Genomic DNA, 21,451 nt, shown 5'->3' with positions numbered 1-21,451 from the left:
TGTGCTCAGTGAAGAAGAACTTCCTTTTATTTGTTTTAAACCTGCTGCCCATTAATTTCATTTGGTGGCCCCTAGTTCTTATATTATGGGAACAAGTAAATAACTTTTCCTTATTCACTTTCTCCACACCACTCATGATTTTATATACCTCTATCATGTCCCCCCTTAGTTTCCTCTTTTCCAAGCTGAAAAGTCCAAGCCTCTTTAATCTCTCCTCATATGGGACCCATTCCAAACCCCAATCCTTTTAGTTGCTCTTCTCTGGACCTTTTCTAATGCCAGTATATCTTTTTTGAGATGAGGAGACCACATCTGTACGCAGTATTCAAGATGTGGGCATAACATGGATTTATATAAAGGCAATACGATATTCTCTATCCCTTTTTTAATGATTCCTAACATCCTGTTTGCTTTTTGACTGCCCCTGCACACTGCGTGGACGTCTTCAGAGAACTATCCACGATGACTCCAAGATCTCTTTCCTGATTAGTTGTAGCTAACCTAGCCCCATTATATTGTATGTTTAGTTGAGGTTATTTTTTTCCAATGGGCATTACTTTACATTTACCCACATTAAATTCCATTTGCCATTTTGTTGCCCAATCACTTAGTTTTGTGAGATCTTTCTGAAGTTCTTCACAGTCTGCTTTGGTCTTGACTATCTTGAGCCGTTTAGTATCATCTGCAAACTTTGCCACCCCACTCTTTACCCCTTTCTCCAGATCATTTATGAATAAGTTGAACAGGATTGGTCCTAGGACTGACCCTTGGGGAACACCACTAGTTACCCCTCTCCATTCTAAAAATTTACCTTTTATTCCTTCCCTTTGTTCCCTGTCTTTTAACCAGTGCTCTATCCATGAAAGAATCTTCCCTCTTATCCCAATTCATCTTAATTTATGTAAGAGCCTTTACTGAGGGACCTTTGGTGAGCAGCACTGAGGTAGTGTAAAAATGGAACAGACTGCAGCCACCTCCTTCTTTAATACAGTGATATAGTCTCTGGATTCCACAGCTCCCACATGCAACTGTACATCTTCATCTGAGCAGCCTGCCATTGAGAGAGAGAGAGAGAGAGAGATAGAGAGAGAGAGAGAACTGCTTGCTGGGATCCCGAGTCTCTACAAACCTCACACCCTTGTATTAGTGACAAGAGTGGCTGCAACTGCATGTTGATCTCTTTGGGTCACGCTTTGTCCATCCTTATACCACAGACATTCATTTTTCCCCGCTCCCAGACAGTGTGTATTCATTCTTATCAACCCGCACCTTGCTAGGAACACCGAAACTGCTCTACTAAAACAGATCAAAAAATCAATTAGCCCCAAATCCTGTCACCAACACTGGCCAATGCCAAATGCTTCAGAAGAAGGCGTAAATCCCCAATAATTACCTAACCTAGGATTTTTTTATGGTTGGCGTGCCTTAGTATGCAACTCCCGAGGGGCTAAGAAACAACATACATTGCTGCTTTCCACTCACCCATGCTCTCGTTCATCTCCTCCCCTGAGTCTCATTCCATCCCATTCTGTTCCAAAGAAGAGGCTGGTCACAAGCCATGTATGTGAGGAGGCATCACTCTCCAAGCCAATGATTCATCCAAATGCTGAGGTTTTTATTCAGGCAAAAATCCCCCCCTTTCCCCGTGTAATAGGTAACCATTGTGACTGAGCCCAAATCTGACCCAGGGCTCAGCTCCCTCCCCTGTCCCATCAGTGGCTTCTCCTTGAGCTGGCGTAAGCCATAAAAAACCATCATGGCAGTTAAATTGCCACTACACAAACATTCTGTGCTCCCCTCCCTTCCGGCGTGCACGAAGGGTCCACGTACAGAAAGCAATGCAGGCCAATGCTGATTTGCAGACAACGTGCTGTTCTGGTCATCCCATCTCCCCCTAATAATTTTTGTTGCCCTTCTCTGTACCTTTTCCAATTCTCCACTGGAAATGTACAGAGAAGGGGCGGGGGGGGGGAGAAAAAAAAAGATTAGGGGTATGGAACAGCTTCCATATGAGGAGAGATTAAATAGACTGAGACCGTTCAGCTTGGAAAAGAGACAACTGAGGGAGGATATGATAGAGATCTATAAATCGTGACTGGTGTGGAGACAGTGAATAAGGAAGTGTTATTTATCCCATCACATAATAGGCAGCAGGTTTAAAACAAACAAAAGGAAGTTCTTCTTCACACAACGCACAGTCAACCCATGGAGCTAATTGACAGGGGATGCTGTGAAGGCCAGAATTATAACTGGCTTCAAAAAAGAATTAGATAGTTTCGTAGAGGATAAATCCATCAATAGCCATTAGCCAAAATGGTCAGGGATGAAAGCCCGTGCTCGGGGCATCCCTAGCCTCTGTTTCCCAGAAGCTGGGAGTGGGTGATAGGGGATGGATCACTTCATTCTGTTCTGTTCATTCTCTTTGAAGCAACTGGCACTGGCCACTATCGGAAGACAGGATACTGGGCTAGATGGACCATCGGTCTGAACCAGTATGGCCGTTCTTATGTTTATGAGGGATGCTGGAGGCACCAATGCAGGTCTGGCGTGGAGCAAAGGGCCTGATCTTACATGTAGCTGAGCATCCTTATCTCCCATGGGAATCAAGGCAATCCTGCACCTGTAAAAAGCCTTCAATCAGGTCAGAGATCACCATGAAGTGGCAAATTACAGTAGGCATAGCCCTGCAAGTTAAGAGCAGGCTGACCTCCACAATGAGCACCCTGGGCTCTAAGGTAGTTAGCAAGAACAGTTTAAACTCTCATCAAAGGCCTCATACTCTTGCATCTTGACTGCTGCAACCTCCTCCTTCTGGCCTCGATAAATCCCATCATGCTGCACTCATATCCATTCAAAATGCTGCAGGAAAGATCATTTCCCTGGTTCTTTGCTTCAACCATGTCAACAACAAAAAATGCATCAAGTTATCACTGGGGCAGGAGGGGGTAAGGTCCTCCTTCACAAGTTATGTCCTGCCCCACTTCATTGTGCGGTTTAGTCTCCCAAGCTGCAGGAACACGTCTTTTGAACTTTGCCAACCAAGAATGTTCTAGATCTTACAGGTACAGTCACCACAGTTGCAAAAGGCAACTCATGAGGCTCTTGCTGGGGAAGGGAGACAATGAATGATTTAATTATATTTTAAAAGCTGAGATCCAGCTTCCATTCTCATCTTCCAGTTTCAGTTGTTCAGGACTTCCTCACACAAATTCCATGTTTTGTCTCAGCTGAAGGGAGTGATTTTTTTTTAACTTTGAGCCAAAGAGGTGCTTTCGAATTTTGCAACTGGGAAAAACAAACAAAAAAAGCTACCTTTTCCATATGTTCCCATTGGAATGGTTGCAGCTAGAAACTTGGCTTGTTTTGCACTCCACGACGACTTAAGATTTATGAAAATCAGTCCAGCATATTTTTAAACCTAACAGTGAGACTCTTGTAAATCAACAACATAAATTGGCTTTTATTACTTATGTTATTTAATCTATGCCACAAAATATACAAGATACAGAAAAGTGACTAAGTTAAATCCAGAAGAAAACATTCTTTTTTTTTAATGTTTGATGTTTGAACCTCAATGTTGAATCAACAGTAGATTTATTTATTTTTCCTTCTTGCATTTAACATATCAAGTATGTAAGCACTTGATAAATACACAATGAAAGACACTAAATAAATACAGGCTATTATTATTACTTATCTCTTGGATTTTTTCAAGACACTCTCAATGGTATAAACATATATACATCACTGGTTGCTCTAGTATCTTAAGTCATGAAAAAGAAAAGATAACTGGTATGGACTCATCACCTGACTGTGGAATTGGAAGCCAGGAAATCCTAAATTCTAATCCTTGTTCTGACACTGACTCCATCTGTGACTTATCCAAGCCACTTAATCATTCTGCGGCTTAGTTTTGCTATCAGTAAGGCAGGAGTAATATTTATCTCTCTTGTAGGATTAATTCATTCATTTGAAACATACCTTGACAGTGAAAACTGCTACATAAGCAATAAGAATTACCCTTTTCAGGAGCCTGGGTGGTGTGACGAACTGTATTGCCACCCTGAGTTACTGGGGATGGTCAATTTTTTTTTCCATCACAACTGGTTTTTAATGGAAAACTGGGCTTTTGACTAAAGATTTTTGTTTTTCATGAGAAGTGTCCACTTTTCATGGAAAATTCCAGCTTTTCATCAAAAAGCGGAACACCTAAAAATCAAAAGGTTTTTGGTTCAATACCAAAAGTTTCAATTCCAAAAAGCTGCCCAAGGGAGTTGTAGTTCCCAGGTTTTCTGATCCCATCTTCCCAATGAGCTAGCTATGCACCATGGCTGCTCAGCAAGAAGGGGGACTGTTCTGCATCATGGAAAATGTAGTCCAGACAAATCCCAGCAGCCCATAAAGGAGAATGGGAGCACAAGGTACTTGAATTACAACTCCCATGAGGCACCATGGTGGCATTTCCTAATCAATTTTCTTTCTTTCTTTTTTTGGGTTTTCCGTCAAAAGTCTTGGTTGAATTTTTCCAAGTTTTGATTTTTCACTAAAAACCAACAAAAATATTTATTTTCAAATTCAACATAATTTTCTATGAAAAAATTCTGACCAGCTCTAACTGGAAATGGAGAGAAAGAAGAAAGCTTGCACATGAAAGGAAGGGGAATATTAGTTGCATTCTCCATAAAATTTCTGCCAGCTGGCTGGAAAGACCCAAGAATAGAACAAAGCCTCCTTGGTCCTTGTTACATTTCCTAAAACCCAAACAACCAATAAAGCCTTTTAATTTAATTAGCATGCTTTTAATTACAGGAGGAGAAAGAGTATCAACAAAACAGTGAAGTGAGAGGGTCCTTGTTTACAAACTTCATCCATCCACCCCACTTCATTCTTTGATTTAATCTCCCACCAACACCAGCTACTTCTAATGACAAGTCTGCTGAGCTCTGCATCCAGAACGTTTCTGTTCCTAAAGGCACAGTAAACATTCACAGTCATCACAGTTCATAAAGTTCCACACACCCAAGTCCCTGAAACACAGTTCAGAAATTCCCATGAATTCATGCTGCAATATGACCCTTTTAAAGTTGCCACGGTCAATGGGATCTTGAGTTATCCATATAAGTGCAGGCACAGGCTGGAGCAGTTGTAATAATTAATGCATCCAAATTTCAGAAATGAGTCATATATTGGAAAAGTGAAGACGTGAAATTCAGTAGGGGTGTCAGCCAGTTGTCCCTTTTTTGCCCTCTCTCCCCACCTTTTACCTCCCATGTATTTTTCCATCTTGCACACTAGGGATGAGATATTCAAAACTACCTAGGGGATTTGGATGCCTGATACAGTCTGTGATGAAGTGACTCACCAGCCAATGTGCTATCTTGTACCTGGGTGAGGCATTATTGTTTTGGGGTATTTTCTCTCTGTAACCCCATCAACCAACCATTCAGATTTTGTGGTGGTTCCCTTTGTCTTGTGACTTGGCCCTCCAGCCAGGTCACATTTTGTCTCACATCTTTTTTGGTTAATCAGAGTTCAACTCAACAATAGTCCCCAAAAAGGTCATCAGCCTTGGTCTAGGCCCAACTGTCCTTCTGACCCTTGTGTTTGGGATCTTTACACTAGTCTCTTCAGTGAGGTTGTAGGGAAACCCATTCCCTCACTCTATCCTGTGTTCAAGCCCAGAGACCTGCAGCAAGCAGTTAAGGTCTGTCTCATTGGATCTTTTGATTCTTCCCTGGGCTAATTCCTACTCTGACCTGCCTTCTCAGGGGCCTCACATTGCCAGCAGGGTCCCAGGTCCCAATATGCCAAAGGAAAGAGAACTATTCTAACAGAGATAAAGACTGGCACCAGCCGTTCTGTCCCACAGTTTCCACAAGAGTCCATCAGTCATCTATACTACTATTCCAGATCCGCAGGAAATCTAAGGCACCTTGGCTCTCTGTTGTGCTCCACTCTGGGAGCTGAGAATGAGAGGTCTATCCATCGCCTAGGACTGAGGCCTTCAGAACTGAGTTTCTCTCTTTTAATGCTCCTCCTCCAAGTCTGGCATGCTTCACAGGAACAGTGGGGTGCAGCAGTCTGAGTCCAGATCTGCTCTTTAACCCCTTCCTGTGTAGTGAGGGGTTTGTATACTCCCAAGTCATCCTTTGATTTGACTGTAAACCAGGGTCACCTCCCCACCTTCACTTATCTCCTTTGGGCTTCCTTGGGTTGAAATTAAAAGGTGCTCAATAGTAACAGGATCACCTGGGTATCTTGGCCAACACTTCCTCTTCTCTACAAAACAGGATCTAGTATCCACAGCGGTGTATGGTCAATTTGATAACACAAACAGCTGCTGCCTTTATTATACATTCACCTCCGTGCCAGCATCTCACTCAATGCTTTGTAAAGCACTTGAAGATGCAAAAATATGAGAGCCCCAAAGTCGTTACACTTTAGCTAATAATTATTTTTTGTGGGATATACAGAGTGGTCCAAAGGATAAATTGAGGGTTTTCCCTAATGTCCGTTAGCTTCTCTAACAGCAGAGTTTAACCTTTCTAGAGGTCTCCCACATACGATAATTTCCTCCTGGGTTTTTTATATCCACTTTCTTAACAAATCAATCTAAAGTGCAATCTATATATCGCCCATTTCCAAGATGAAACATGACAGCTTCTAAAAATATTTCAAGGCCAATTAGACCTTCAGAGAAGAACTCAATGCAGCAGCAAAACACAGTATGATACTTGCTATAATGAACTCGTCAGATAACAGAATGAGGCAAGGCGGCCTACGCATTCTCAAATGTACTCAGATGATGAGAATGTATTAGTATTATGTATATAATTCAAGAAGGGAAGAAGTAGTTCATCATGATGATATGTTTTTGACTTCTGCAGAGAAAACCATGGCAATTCAGAGTAAAGGCTACCCCCTTAATGTCTTTGGACGGCCAAACTAGGGAGATCTGTGGAAGACAGACTGATCTGATCTTCCATGGGTTCTGTGTAACAGCAGCATAGATCTTTGATATTTTGTATTTTAGAGCAAAGAAGTTTGTTTGAGACAAGTAATATGTTAACACGAGTTGCAGAGCCACAGAAAGGCCAATTTTGGACCCAATACAGTGGTGTTGCTTTTAAAGTGTCAGAGGCTCTTTGCTCAGTGCAAGAGCATTTGGGCTGGGTGACCCAGAAGTCATTTCTAGCTTTAGCATCAGCAGTGTAGTTGAAGATAAATGTGGGTAAATGGAGTTTACCCACTTCTTATTTGGGGAATATGAAGTTTAGTCTTTTACCACTATACCACTGATCAGTATATGTGATATTTAAACACAGTGGGGCAGATCCCCAGTGAGTGTAACTGACGTCACAGGAACTGCACTGATTTGTGTAAATTGAGGATCTGATTCAGAATATCCATATATTCTCTTGGAAGCTTTAAAAGCAATTTGTCCCAAAATGGCAACCAAAATTTTAGAGCACCTCAGGGACAATACAGAAGCCTTTGCTCAGCCCCTCAGATCAAAGAAATGGGATGCACACTGCACCAATCTGTCATGTGACATCATTAATAAGCAAGTAGCAGGAATCTGAGATAGAAGATCCCTATTAGAGCATTCAGATGCTGCAACCAGCCAGTGCAGGATTGCTCCCTCCAGTGCATTCTTTAGTGATTAGTCCTTCAGACACGATCTACCAAACCGATTCCCTTTATTGGTGGTAGTTATTTTCTTTATTTATAAGGCATTTACTAGGAGGCAGCTAAGTGCTGCTCAGTTAAAAAAAAAAGAACACAAACCCCTTTTTAAAAAAGTTACTACAAAAGTCCCCAATCAGCTAAATGCCATCCATAACCTTTGAATTAAAAAAAAAAATTTGCCCAAACACAAAAGCCAATAGGTATCAGGCAAACCTCCCTACCAACAAAGAGGACAGTTCTTAAACATCAAGAGAAATGAGGAAAGTAGACACAAAAACACAGGGAAGGGGCCCAAAACACGGCTTCAAAAATGTAGGCCACCTAAACAAGCCAAACGTTTACTCTAGTACTACACACTACTTAGACACCTAGCATCATGATTTCTAAGCAATGAGATAGCAAACTAGCAGAATATAAATTGCATCATCACCACTGGCTACAGCTATGATTCAAAATCCACTAACTCTACAGGAGCGAGTGAAGCAATAGGGAAACAGTGTTGCTTTATGGATAAAACACTGGGCTGGCATTAAGAAGACCTGGCTATTCGTGGCTCTGCCACTAGCCTGCTGGGTAACCTTTGGCAAGTCACGTCCCTGCTCTGTGCCTCAGTTTCCCCATCTGCAAAGTGATACTGACATCCTTTGTAAATCACTTTGAAATCTATGGATGAAAAGCACTATATGTTATTCTGATAGGTTGAGTGCCACTAATTTTCCACAGATCCCCTTCCAGTTTTTTGTTGCATCATTTTACCTAATTTTGCTGTTTCACCAACCTCATGCCAGGACTTTTTCCCCTTGCTGGTCACATCAATCTTTGTAACAGCCTGCCTTCCCCAGGGTTGTGAGTACCAGTGAATAATCTCAGTAAGAGCAGCTGATCACAGAAGACAAAAATAACTGCAACATCATCAGTGACCAGTACGGCATCAATAAGCTATTTTATAGTTATCTCTTCATTCCAAAGGATACCCAAGTTCTTTAAAAGCATTATAAATTCATAGATTTTAGGGCCACAATGAACTATTCCGATGATCCAGCCCATCCTCCTGCGTAACACAGGCCATAGAATTTCATCTCGCAGTTCCTGACCATAACTTGCAGTTGAACTAGAGCTACATTTTACAAAGACATCAAATCTTGATTTAAAGACGCCAAGTGATGCCAACTCCATCATACCTCTCAGCAAGCTGTTCTAATGGTTGGTCACCCTCATTTTTAAAGTTTGATTTGGTCTAGCTTCAACTTCCAATAACTAGATCTTGTTCTGCTTTTGTCTGCTAGATTATTGAGCCTTGTACTATCCGATATCTTCTCCCCTCGTAGGTATATGTAAACCGTGATCAAGTCACCTCTTGAATTTCTCAGTAAGCTAAATAAATAGAGGCCTTTTGTATCTTTCCAGTCCTCAATTCTTGAGGCTCTTCTCTGAACCCTTTCCAGTTTTACATCATGTTTTATAAAGTATTGGCACCGTTATTCCAGTAGAGGAATAAAGAAATCACTTCAGACAGCACTGAAATGCAGACACTTGTGATGGAGAACACAACACCACACAACAACAGTTCAGAACAAGAAGTAAAGAATACTATAAATACTTGAAAGTTCAAGCAGAATTTAGTGGTTCCATACAAAATGAAATTGGACCAAGATATTTATAATAAATCCTGATCTCTTTTGAGAAGTGTCACAGATTCTTAAATGACCATAAGCAGCCAGAAACTGAGGTCTATATTCAATCTGCAAGACTAACCCTAGCACCATGCTGGGTCATGGTATCAGAACTCCTTTGGAGGAATTCCACCCCCTTCTGCAGCACTTGGCTGTTTCCTGGAAGTATGTCCTCTAAAGCAGCAAGAGTCCCATTGCCACTGCAAAGCATCTCAAAGGTTAGCGGGGAATCCATTCTTTCTTACTGCCATTCAACTTGCTAAGTGCATGATTCCTCACCCCCGCATATATCACAAATGCTTTGTCTACACTACAAATGCTTTCCTGCTATAGCTATACTGGTACAGCTATACCGGCAGAGACCCTGAGTGTAGATACAACATTAGCTGTGCCAACAGAAGCACTCTTCTGTTGGCATACTTGAATCTACACCAGGGGAATTACCAGCCTAGTTATGTTGGCCAGGGCCTGTGGCTTTTTCACACCCCTGACTGGCACCGCTATGCCAATAAAACTTTGTAGTGTAGACCTGGCCAAAGTGAAATTGCTGAAATTTCTACTCTATAGCAGGGACTTCCATAACTTTGAGACACCAGGAGCCGCAATGACCGCATGACAGGGTTGCTTGTGATGGTTGGGGGGCAGGGCTTGATAGCCCAGGGTGTGACTTTCAGTTTATATCTTATATCTGTTCCTAATGCTTCAGGGTTACAACAGGCCACTGGCAGGGGTCAGGAAGGGATGTCCCTCCCCCTGCAATGTATTCTGGGAGGTTGTTGTATCTCCTTCCTCTGAAGCACTAGGGATGGCCACAGGTGATGATAGGACACTGGACGGGGTCGCACTGAGCATTCTCTCTCTCTCTCTCAAGTGCTTGGCTGGCTTGTTCTTGCTCATATGCTCAGGGTCTAACTGATCTAACTGATATGTGGGGTTAGGAAGGAATTTTCCTCCAGATCAGATTGGCAGTGACATTGAGGGGGGCTTCACCTTCCTCTGCAGTGAGTTGGTCAATTGCCAGGATTATCTGGGTATATCTCACTCAGTCATTGTCCTGCCACTGCAGGGTCCTCATATACTGGTGCTCCACAGTCTCACCCCTTGGTCTCTGCCTGTGGCACATAATAGAGTGATCTCCTGTGGGTCTTATTTCCTTTGTTGTTGGATTTTGTGTGTGGATGCTGGGTGGTGCTGGTGGCCTGGGATACACAGAAGGTCAGACTAGATGATCTACTGGTCTCTTCTGGCCCTGATCTTTATGACACACTAATTTGCATAATTGTATAATCAGGATAAACTCATTGATCCTCTGTGTTATTAATGAAATTGACTCTTATTTTTTCGGTGACAGGTTCAGCATCATGCAAGTTTTACAGAGAGGGAAGCTGAGACTCAGAGAGATTAAAGCCTTGCCTGAGGTCACACAGCAGGTCTGCAGAAGAGGCAGAATTGAATTCTAGAAGTCTTGACTCTTAGTTATAGTGACAATCCCTTTCCTTACCTACCTAAGTTCTTATGATGTGTCAGTCACTGCAGGCACAGGGGAGAGAAACCAGGAATTCTGACTCCTTCTCTCTAATCATTAGAAAGCACTTCCCTCTGTCATTCACGTCTTACAGCTGAATCTTACAAGGTGCTGCAACCTCACCTCCTATTACCTTCAAGGAGTGTTGAAGGTCCTGGGCACCTCTCAAGAGGCACTCAGCACCCTGACCTACTGGGCCCTTAGGAGGCAGTATCCTAAACAGACACATAGGGAATTACCAGGAACAGCCTTCCCATTTGATACAGAAGGAAGAATAAAGGAAATAGTAGCTGTTTTACAAGCTAATATGACAGGTTCTGAACTTTGCAGCATTGCAACACTTCAGAGAAGTAGTGTATCTTGTTCCACCTTTCTGCCTTCTAATTCCTTATTGTAACAGATGACATAATTAAAAATAGAAAAGGATGCCGTCTCGGCAAGGATGGGAATATCTCTCTGCCTATTTAATGCAGCATATGGGGGAATATTTTTACATCTTATAAAGAAAAGTGTATTGTACGTGTGCTGGAGCTCATGAGCAGCAAAAATGCATTAATATCTGCTCGCTGACCAGAGGGCGTGCTGAACACGGTATGCATGCTTACAAGTCATCAGCAAGACTGCATTCAATTGACTAGGAAGCCTTTCATTATACGCACCATTGGAGTTAATTCGGAAGATGTTGGCTGAAGTTTCCTGAAACAGTTCCTGGAGTTCATTGGGATCAATCTGGGTGGCTGCAACAAGACAAGGAGGAGAGCGCATATTAATACATCTTGCCAGCGTATTGCCGTGCCTTGCTTAGCAAGAGACTAACATCAGAGCAGAGCCTCTGAACCAGCATGCACCAAAGAGAGGGACATTTATCAGAACTTTGTCCCTGTACTTTGTTGTGGTGGTGGTTAAACACACAGTTACCTCTGAAAGTTAATGGGCTGAAAGCGAAACACTGGTTCTAACAATTATAGATATACAACCAAATACAACGTCATTGAGGTAAAGGGGAATCCTTCCACTGACATCAACAGGCTATGGAGTGGAGACAGAGCATTTACAGGGGTAGGTATTTATAGGCTGCCCTTCTTTATGTGCCCACAATTTGCAGGCACAAACAACTGTAGTGTAGTTTTCACCCACAATTATTTTGGAGGCAAGTGATTCCATTTAGGCACCTAGGCTGATAGTTTCCGAGCTGCCTAAGGCATCTGGATGCACACATTCCCATACAAATGAATGGGAATAGGACATCCAACTCCAATGGTGGCTCTGAAAATCTCAGCTCTGATTCCCTGATTGTAGCCACATGTCAGGGAGTTGCACATGCAACACTGTGATTATTTAAATATTTGTATAAGACCCTTTTAGAATCATGGCCGCATTGTGCTAGGTGCTGTATAAATACACAGTAAAACTAGCCTCTCACCTTGATGCATTTATTATTTAATCTGAGACACGACACAACCATGTGCACCCACCCAACTAGTTGAGGGTAGGCTGAAAAATCAGGTCCTCAATCATCAAAGCAGTCTTTAAACATAACTAACCCACAATATTCCTGTCAAGAAGTCAGGCAGGTGCGAGAAAGTAAGAATCCAGCTTGACCCTGAACAAGGGAGCATTTGAAAGCGCGGCAATTAGCAAGGAATTCTTTTAGAGAGAGAGTGAGCATATTTGATAAAGGTAACCAATGAGAAATGAACACACTGCCTTCCTTACAACGTCTCTTTGCAGAATTGGATTACAGTTTAACAGGCCTCTTTGTGTATATACATACATGGGCTCAGACCCACACCCCTAAGAGATAGGGTGGATGAAGGCCAAATGTGGTGTTGAACATCTAATTTCACGCTCCCCCCTAAAAAAACACTGACCTCCCTGGGCAAGCCCTTCCCCATCTCCTGGCCACAACAGACTCTCCATCCCAGTCTCCCGAGGTGGGATTTTCATCTTCCTTCTGCTCCCGATTCCTTGTGCCTGCCCCCAAATGCAGCAAGCAGATAGCCAGCTGGCAGCAATCAGCTGTGCTGTAGTCCCTCGTGACCTCCACCTCACTTACTGGTCTGCCTGAATCCCCTCTGTTAGCACCCAGTTACGAAAGAACGTGCCTATATCTCTCCCTGAACGGAAGGTGGAACCAGCTGGTATGAACCAGAGTTTTCCCATTTCCCACCTTTAAATTTATATGAATATCCCTATCCCAACAATGTCTTCACAGCCTCGATAGCAGAAAAGGAGGGGTAGGAGCAAGTTTAAGCAGGCATCCCCATGATTTACTTTAGCTGGTATTTGACTAAGAGGTACATGGTTAATTTTTTAATTCCTTCCTCATAATTCAATCCCCTCAACTTTTCCCTTATATTTTCATTCTAACTTGCAAAAGCCAGGAATTACTGAACAGAAGTAATTAGGTCATGCTTAACTCTCTCCCCAGAAATTTAGTTCATTCACAGCCTGATCCAGTTCCCATTAAGTCAATGGCAAATTTTTGAATAGTGCATTATTAGCCTTTTAGTTGTTTGCTGAGGGCATCAGAACTGTGGGTGACATTACAATATGGTCCCTGATTCAGGAAGGTCCCTGTATAGGGCTACTCGTGTACTTATAGTTAGGTACATGATTAAGTTCATTACTGAATCGGGACCCAAGCAAACTGAGATGTACTCAGACAGGCATGACTGGTAAAAGACAGCTTAGTCCCCAAAGTGAAAATGCTGACAGACCCTCAACTAGAATAGCACTCACTGAAACACAGTTAGTATTCCATTAAATTCCCCAAACAGCATGGACCAGAGTGGTTCATGGGCTTCTGTAGAGGGACTGTCCTGCAGGAGTAAAATCAACCAGCAAGAGTTTACAATGATACATTTAAATGCTGAATCACCCCGAAAGCAGGATTTAGGATGATTCCATCAGATGTGGGAGCAACATATGCCTGCATATTGGAGATCATGAAATGCAAGAGGGAAGAAACACTTTCACAGTTACTTATGCTGAACCCTCAGATATACAATGGAGAAAGGGAACCATCTCTAAACAAAACATCTTCAACATCAGCCACAAATTTAATAAGGAGTACAATGTATCGTGAAGTGCTGATCTGTTAAACAGGCTGGAACCTGGTTGATATTTCTTGACCCCATCTGCAGCCCCACATCTCCTACTGTAACACAACAGCAATTTCATTATTTATTTTTGGGGTTGTGCTATTTTAGCTTTAAACCTCAGATGCAGTTTAGAGTTTACACATGTGGAGAAGCGATTCTCACCCTATGACTGTTCAGGAGGGCTGCAAAAGCAAAAGTAACAAGTACAAGTTCCCTATTGAAAAAAGCAATTTAAAAAGAACACATCCACATTGCCAAGTGAAGTGGAGATGCCACAGCTCAGATACTTACTGACACCATAAAAAAGAAAGGGAGGGGGAGAACATGAAAGACAGTTGTGGCTAATAAAAATTATATGCTTCAGACTTCATAAAGCACAGTGTTAAAATATTACGATTCGCCTAGATGAACTATGGGGTTGCCAATATGTAATAAATATTTTGCATGCCCTGATGCTAATACAGTTCAGTGCCACGAATGAGGAAAGGTGAATTGTAATTATAGCTGAGATGTTAAAGGCAGCATGGAGTTTTCAGTACAAGTGTTCCAGAAACACAAGTGCAAATCAATTCTCCTCCACTTTAGTTTCTAATTTTTTTTTTTCCTTTTCCATTCAGGATGTTTGCATCATCCCCTTAGAAGGCATCAAGAAAAATAAACAACTTCCATTGCTACCACTTTTTGCTTCCCACATTTGGATAACAGCAATTCAATTATTTCTATTTTCTCAATTTTCTAAAGTAGCAGCAGCCAACATGGGTGCTTGTGATTTTTGTTCCACGGTTTCGAACAAGCCTCAGAACGTTTCCCCATAAAACTGCACATGCAACCACATGTGTGTGTATGAACCAACTGTTTCAGCATTCGGCTACCCAATATGAGTGAGCAAAATGTGTCTGCGTGCAATTTTATGGAAACATAGTCCCCTGAAAATGTGATCCGAAGCATTTGTAAAGCCCTGAAAATAGTGAATGCTTAATAGTTCACTTTGCTGCAGAGGGTGGAATGTAAGTCCTAGTTTCAATTGATCACACCAAGATGGTAGGAGGGATTCTTTTTAAAGTATTTGTAATTGTTTATTTGTATTACAATAACATGAATGGGACCCAAATGAGATCAGTGCCCCATTGTGCTAACGCTCTTCATACACGCAGTGAGAGACAAGCCCTGCCCCAAAAAGTTTACAATCGAAACAGACAAGACGGAGACTGGAAAGAGATATAGGTAAAGGGACTAGTGTGAAGTCAAACAAAAGGGCAGTGGTAGGGCTGAGAACAGAAACGAAGTCACATGAGTTCCATTCCAGAGTCGCTGCCATTTGATCTCACTGTCTTATATTCCCCGTCTTAATAAGGGAATGAAATGTATTTACATTTAAGAACTGGATGATGTTCCATGTGAGGTTTTCAAGAGAAACCAAGAGCCTTTAAATATATTAAAAAAAAACAAACAAACACTACAGCACGGCAGGCTTTATATATGGAACGAACAGGGCACTTTTCAGGTAGATCAAATGCAAGGCCCTGTGCAGATCTCATCGTCCAAATACATTAACTAACTAATCCTATATGAGGGAGAAAAATAGTATGCTCATGTAGGCAAGGACCGGCGGAGTGATTTGCCACAGAGGGAATCAGAGTCAGAGCTTGGAAAGAGCAATAACTCAGGAGTTCACAGCTCTCATTCTCATGTTTACCAACATTTGGTCTGTTTCACCCCATGTATTTCACCAGTGGTAGAAGTGATTCCTAGATCTACAGCTTGCAATGCACATTGGGCTCCTTCAGGCTGACAGGTGCTGTGTAAATCAGTCATTAGCTCCAGCTGTTATTGACATCAACTGTGGTAGGGAAAACAGGAGCCTGGGTGTCTTGGCACGTGGAAACCTCTTTCGGTTCATCTTGAAAAGAAGTCAGACCTGGAGCCAAAGCAGGCTTATGTCTTGTCTTTTTTGATCTGTATTGTAAAGAACATCAAACTGGATCCAGTGCAGGTCAAAGACAACAAAAATTGGTGCAGACATCTCCAGGAATTTCCCTATTACTAATTAAAATTGCCAGGGTAGCCAATGCTAATCATTTAGGCCTATTAATTATTTCACACTAATTTATAGTTGCTAGTGGCTTTTCTGCAGCCAGGTGTAATCAGTTGCCTTCATGAACTAATTTTTGTACCAAACCTGAAAGATCTAGAAGGTTGGAGAGAAAGAGACTGATAATTATAGTAACTGGTATGAAGAAAGGGAGAGGGACAATTGTTAAATCTCTCTACCCAGGGTACTTATTTGGCCCCCATTGCTATAGTAGCTGAGCTGCTCACAATGTCTTTATCCTCACAATATCTCTCTGAAGCATGGCTATTATCCCCATTTTACAGAGGGGACCCACAGAGACAAGTCCACGTTTGCGCATGTGGATGACTAAAGTTTAGGCATCTAAAACCATATTGAGATTTTGAAGTTCTCCGTATCGGTATGAGATAAGCATGTATGTGAAAGGCAGCTGGCTCAAAATGAACGTGGGCAAGATGAACGATGCCAGAAAGAGGAGAAAAAAAACATCTGCAAGATTTAGCTACTATCGTTGCAGCATCCTGTGTTGAAGGGGGATGCCTGAGGTTATCTTAGTTCATAGCCACAGGGTCTATATGAACTGTCTGAACACTCAAATAGCCACAGCGTCCAGGAACAACTTTTTCCATCTTCAGCCTGTAAGGAATCAGTGCCCTAAACTTCTGGACAGCGAACTGGCCATCGTGATTCACATCATCAGGAGAAACTGGCTGAATTAGTGCAACTCACATTACTAACAGGATTGAACACACCGATGTTAAAAAGGCTTCAGTTTTCTGGAGCACTGGAGACCAGTGGTTATCTGGAATGGTTCTCGCTCCCCCACTGCCCCAACATTCTGCTCACTACCCTGGCTTCCCACAGAACACAAGGTTTCAATTTTCATCTTTAAGGCTCTCCATGGCATTGGCCGACACTGTCTAAGACAACAACATGCTCCCAAAGACCACAATCTCCAAAGAAAGCCACACTCTGATGGGCCGATGAAACTGTCCCTGTATAGGATCAAACTAATGAGGCTCCTGGAAGTTGGCCTACAGCTCTGCAACTTTCCTTTAGCTTCAAGGTCTTCAGAGCAAAAAAAAAAAAAAAACCTGACTTCTTCACCTCAGCTGTATTAAACTAAACTCCAAAAGATAGAAAATGACAGGGGGGAGGTAAAGAAGGACAAGACCCCCCCAAAAAAAAATGGAGAGGGAAAAGCAGTACATATGGTAGGGAGAACAAGAATGGTGGTCTCTGGGAAGCAGGGAGGAAACCAGACTAGACCATGAGGTTAGTTGATGCAATCTGATTAAGGTGTTCAAACAGTACAGTGAAGAAGGCAGAAAATGATACCTAATCTTTTCAGGGTCTGCTGTTACAAGGTGTTGGAGATCCACTTTATTATTAAAAAGATTTGATTGAAATAAGCGTCAAAGAATCGTAGAAGTGTTGGATTAGAAGGAATCTCAACAGGTTATCTAGTTCAGTCCCTGGAACTCAAGGCAGAACAAAGTAATAACTAGGCCATTTCTGACAGGCGTTTGTCTAACGCAGGGGTGGGCAAACTTATTGGCCTGAGGGCCACATTGGGGAATAGCAATTGTATGGTGGGCCATGAATGCTCAAGAAATCGGGGTTGGGGTGCGGGAGGGGGTGAAGGCTCTGGTTGGGGGTGTGGGCTCGGGGGTGGGGCCAGAAATGAGGAGTTCAGAGTGCGGGAGGGGACTTCGGGCTGGGGCAGAGGACTGGGTTGGGGGGGTGAGGGCTACAGCTGGCAATGCGGGCTCTGGGGTGGGGCTGAGGAGTTTTGGGTGTAAGAGGGTGCTCTGGGCTGGGACCAAAGGGTTCGGAGGGCAGGAGGGGGATCAGGACTGGGGCAGGGGTGCGGGAAGTGGTGAAGGTTCCGGCTGGGGGTGCAGGCTCTGGGGTGGGGCTGGGGATGAGAAGTTTGGGGTGCAGGAAGTTGCTCCAGGCTGGGATTGAGGGGTTTGGAGAGGGAGAGGGGGATCAGGAGTGGGGCAGGGGGGTTGGGCATGGAGAGAGGCTCAGGGGTGCAGGCTTCAAGTGGCGCTCACCTCAAGCGGCTCCTGGAAGCTGTGGCAAGTCCCTTCTCTGACTCCTATGTGGAGGCGTGGCCAGGTGGCTCTGCACGCTGCCCAGTCCGCAGGCACCGCCCCTGCAGCTCCCATTGGAGCACCGGACGGGGCCATTAGAACGTGTAGGAGCTGGAGCAGAGCCATGGTGCAGCTTCCGGGAGCCGCGTGGAGCAGCACCCAACCCTGCACCCCGGCTAGAGTGCCGGAGCGGGGCCGAGCCACGTGGTGCGGCCCCCGACCCAGCGCCCCAGGCTGGAGCACCAGAGTGGGAAAAGCCCCAGCCCCTGCTCCCCAGAGGGAGCTCGCGGGCCAGCTAAATGGCTCATGGGCTGGATTCGGCCCGCAGACCGTAGTTTACCCACCCCTGGTCTAATCCATTCTTAAAAACCTCCAATGACAGAGACAAAGGCCTGTCAGGAATGGTCTAGTTATTACTTTGTCCTGCTTTGAAAAAAGTAAACAAAAATTGTGCTTGCCCTGCATCACTCTCATTATAATTACAGCACACAAAGTGTTACTTAGATTGTAAGCTGTTATAGACAGGAGAATCTCTTTGTTCTGTATTTGCACAGTGCATAGCACAACTGGGACCTAATACTTGACTGGGGCTCCTAGATGCTACCATAATAGAAAGAAGAAGAAAGGAATACACAGATTATAGATTTAACAAACAAGATGAATCAACGCAAGGGTTTTTCCTCAAAATATTACTCTTTTAGCCAGCCTTTGAAGACAACAACCTATCAGAGCAGATTTTGGTTAAAAACTTCAACACCCACTCGTGGCAGAAAGGCAGTACTGTTGCATGGGTGTAATTTTAAAGTCATGTGTGTAGAAGAGCTGAAAATGGCTGAGAACTTAAAAAGTGGCCAGTTACAGACCACGAATCCCAGTAATGATTAAAAATAAATGGTTACCAATCTTCTGTAACTGTTGTTCTTTGAGATATGTCGCTTGTGTCCATTCCATTCTAGGCGTGTGCATGCCCTGAATGACTCTGAGGCCCCATTTTGCTTTTGGATTAGGGATTAGCGGGAATAGAACCCTTTTCCCTTCATCTCCCGAGGGACCTCCTCCACCGCCCCAGGTGCAGGAGGTTCTCAACCTCTTGGACAAGAAGTTGCTCGTGAGAAGGGTCCCTGAAGAGGGACAGGGAGGAGAGGGGGTGGGAGTGATGAGTGACTGAAAACTGCAGGGTGTAGCCCCGAGATACTACGTCCAGCACCCAGTGGTCTGAGGTGACCCGCGACCAGGCCGAATGGCAGGGACAAAGACGGTTGAGGAAAAAACAAGGTGGATCCGGGAAATTGAGGGCCCTCGCTCTTGAGCGCACCTTCAAAATGAGTGCTTCTGGCCCCCGGGATGCTTCACCAGGCTGGGCTGCTCCAGTGAGAGGGAGGAGGAAGGGCAGTGATGATCAATGTTTGTGTCTCTCTCCCTTCTCCTTGCAGACCCCTGATGAGGCTGACAAGGCTTTGGTGGCGGGGGCAGCTGGAACTGCTTCCGTGCAAACTGAGGCGTACACATGCCCAGTGAGTGAAGGATGGGCTGAGTGTCCTTCAACCCATGCAGACTCGCTTCCGTCTGCTCCGAAAAGAGATCATTCCCATCAAACGGGAGGTCCTGGATAAAGGTCTGCATCTCTTGGCCGGTGGTCTGAAGCCAGGAACTGCACCTCAAGACCACTGCCAAAGCGACCCCCCTCGCCGCCGAGTCCACCACATCCCACGCCATCTGGAGAGAGCACCTAGCTGCCCCGGTGCCCTCCTCCACCAGGGTGCCGAATTCCTGGGCCAGACCCCGAGGGAGGGACTCCTCGAACTTATGGAGGGAGTCCCATACGTTAAAATTGCACCTGTCAAGAGGGCTTGATGGTTCGCGACCCGGAATTGCACGCTGGCTGTCCAATAAATCTTTCTCCTAAAAAGATCCAGTCTTTTGGCCTCTTTATTTTTGTGAGTTGAACTAGTGTTTCGTTGAGACGACCAGCAAGTGCGCAGGTGGGTGGGGAAAAAGGTACTCGAATCCTTTGGCTGGGACAAAGTACTTCTTTTCAACCCTTTTGGAGGTGGGAGGGATGGACGACAGGGTTTGCCAGAGGGCCTTGGCAATTTTCAGGACCCCGTCATGCACTGTTAGTGCAACATGGGCAGGGGTGGAAGCTGAGAGGACATTCAACAAGGTGTCCACCTGCTTGGCCATCTCCTCCACCTCTAGGCCCAAGTTCTCAGTCATCCGTCGAAGCAAGGCCTGGTGTTTAAAATCGTTGCTGGCCCTCAAGGGTCCCACAACTGGCTACTCCGGGGATCCAGGGCATCATCCCCTGGTGGGGAGCGGGGTTTTGGGGTGGGCGCCCTCTCCTTTAACCCGACCTCCGAGTGGGTCTCATGCACCAAGCCTGGTGCCACCAGCTGTTGCTCCAAAGTGGCAGCAGATGAGCGGTGCGAAGCGGGCATCATCACCTGCATGCCCCACGCACTCCAATAAGGCCACTGCGCTGGCCACTGGACATGCTGCCAAGGCGATGCCGTAGAAGTCAACACGGCCTCAGGTGCCCCATTGCGCCGGTGAGGTCATGGCGAGGGGCTGAATTGCTGGAGGAATCCCCTTCCGGTGACTAGGGTGGGGCCTTCAACGCCTTTGTCTGCCTGCTGACCATTGCCGCCGGAGGCCAGTGTTTGGGGTGGGAGGATCGGCGCCAGTATCAAGACGACCAAGGCTAGGGGGACCAGAACCGACGGGGAGTGCTCCCATGGGGCAGGTGACCGGGATCTGCGCCTAGAGGATGATCAGCGGGAGGGTGAACAGTGCCAGTAGAATGGAAACCAGCGCCGCCCTCTGGGTGATCCTCTCTGAGATGGCGTAGACCAGGATCACGGTGCTGGTGACCAAGGGCGAGCTCTAGAGAATCTGGGCTGTGACGCTGGAGATCTGTGACGCAGAAATGGAGAGCTCTGCCAACAGGGGGATCAGCAGCGCTCCACTGCCCCCTGAGGAGCCTTAGCAGATGGCTTGCCCTCGAAGGGAGCCTCTACCACATCCTGTGGCACAGGCGGAGGCCTCTGCTCTCTCAGCACCGGCGGAGCTTTGAAACGCATCAATGCCACCAGATGTTTGGGTCCCCTACTGCTCCCGGAAGTTGGTGGTGGATCCTTTAAGGGGCTAAGGGCTCCAGCTGGGGAGGCACGTCCACATGGCTCTGGAGTGGCAGGGTGGCCCAAACTGGGTCCTTTGCCCAATGCCCCATGGCCTTTATTGTTCAGTGCTGGGGAGCAGTGCTTCTTCATTTTCTTTCTGGATGCCGGCAA

At 44.8% G+C, this 21,451-nt stretch overlaps 1 protein-coding gene across 16 annotated transcripts in view; it reads right to left on the bottom strand.

The window, feature by feature from the left end:
- Window positions 1-21,451, bottom strand: part of TSNARE1 (t-SNARE domain containing 1) — a 688,236-nt gene that overhangs the window by 395,330 nt on the left and 271,455 nt on the right. For 15 of the 16 annotated variants that reach the window (XM_043507269.1, XM_043507264.1, XM_043507267.1 and 12 more), the window contains one exon: window positions 11,547-11,624. In XM_043507269.1, coding sequence (XP_043363204.1) covers window positions 11,547-11,624 — 78 coding nt within the window. Of the gene's footprint in view, window positions 1-11,546; window positions 11,625-21,451 lie in introns of those variants that run through there. The other variant, XM_043507268.1, reaches the window with a different exon arrangement.

This window comes from Dermochelys coriacea, chromosome 2 (genome assembly GCF_009764565.3).
Source record: "Dermochelys coriacea isolate rDerCor1 chromosome 2, rDerCor1.pri.v4, whole genome shotgun sequence".
Classification (NCBI taxonomy): Eukaryota; Metazoa; Chordata; order Testudines; family Dermochelyidae; genus Dermochelys; species Dermochelys coriacea.
This window is presented reverse-complemented; position numbering and strand designations above follow the sequence as displayed.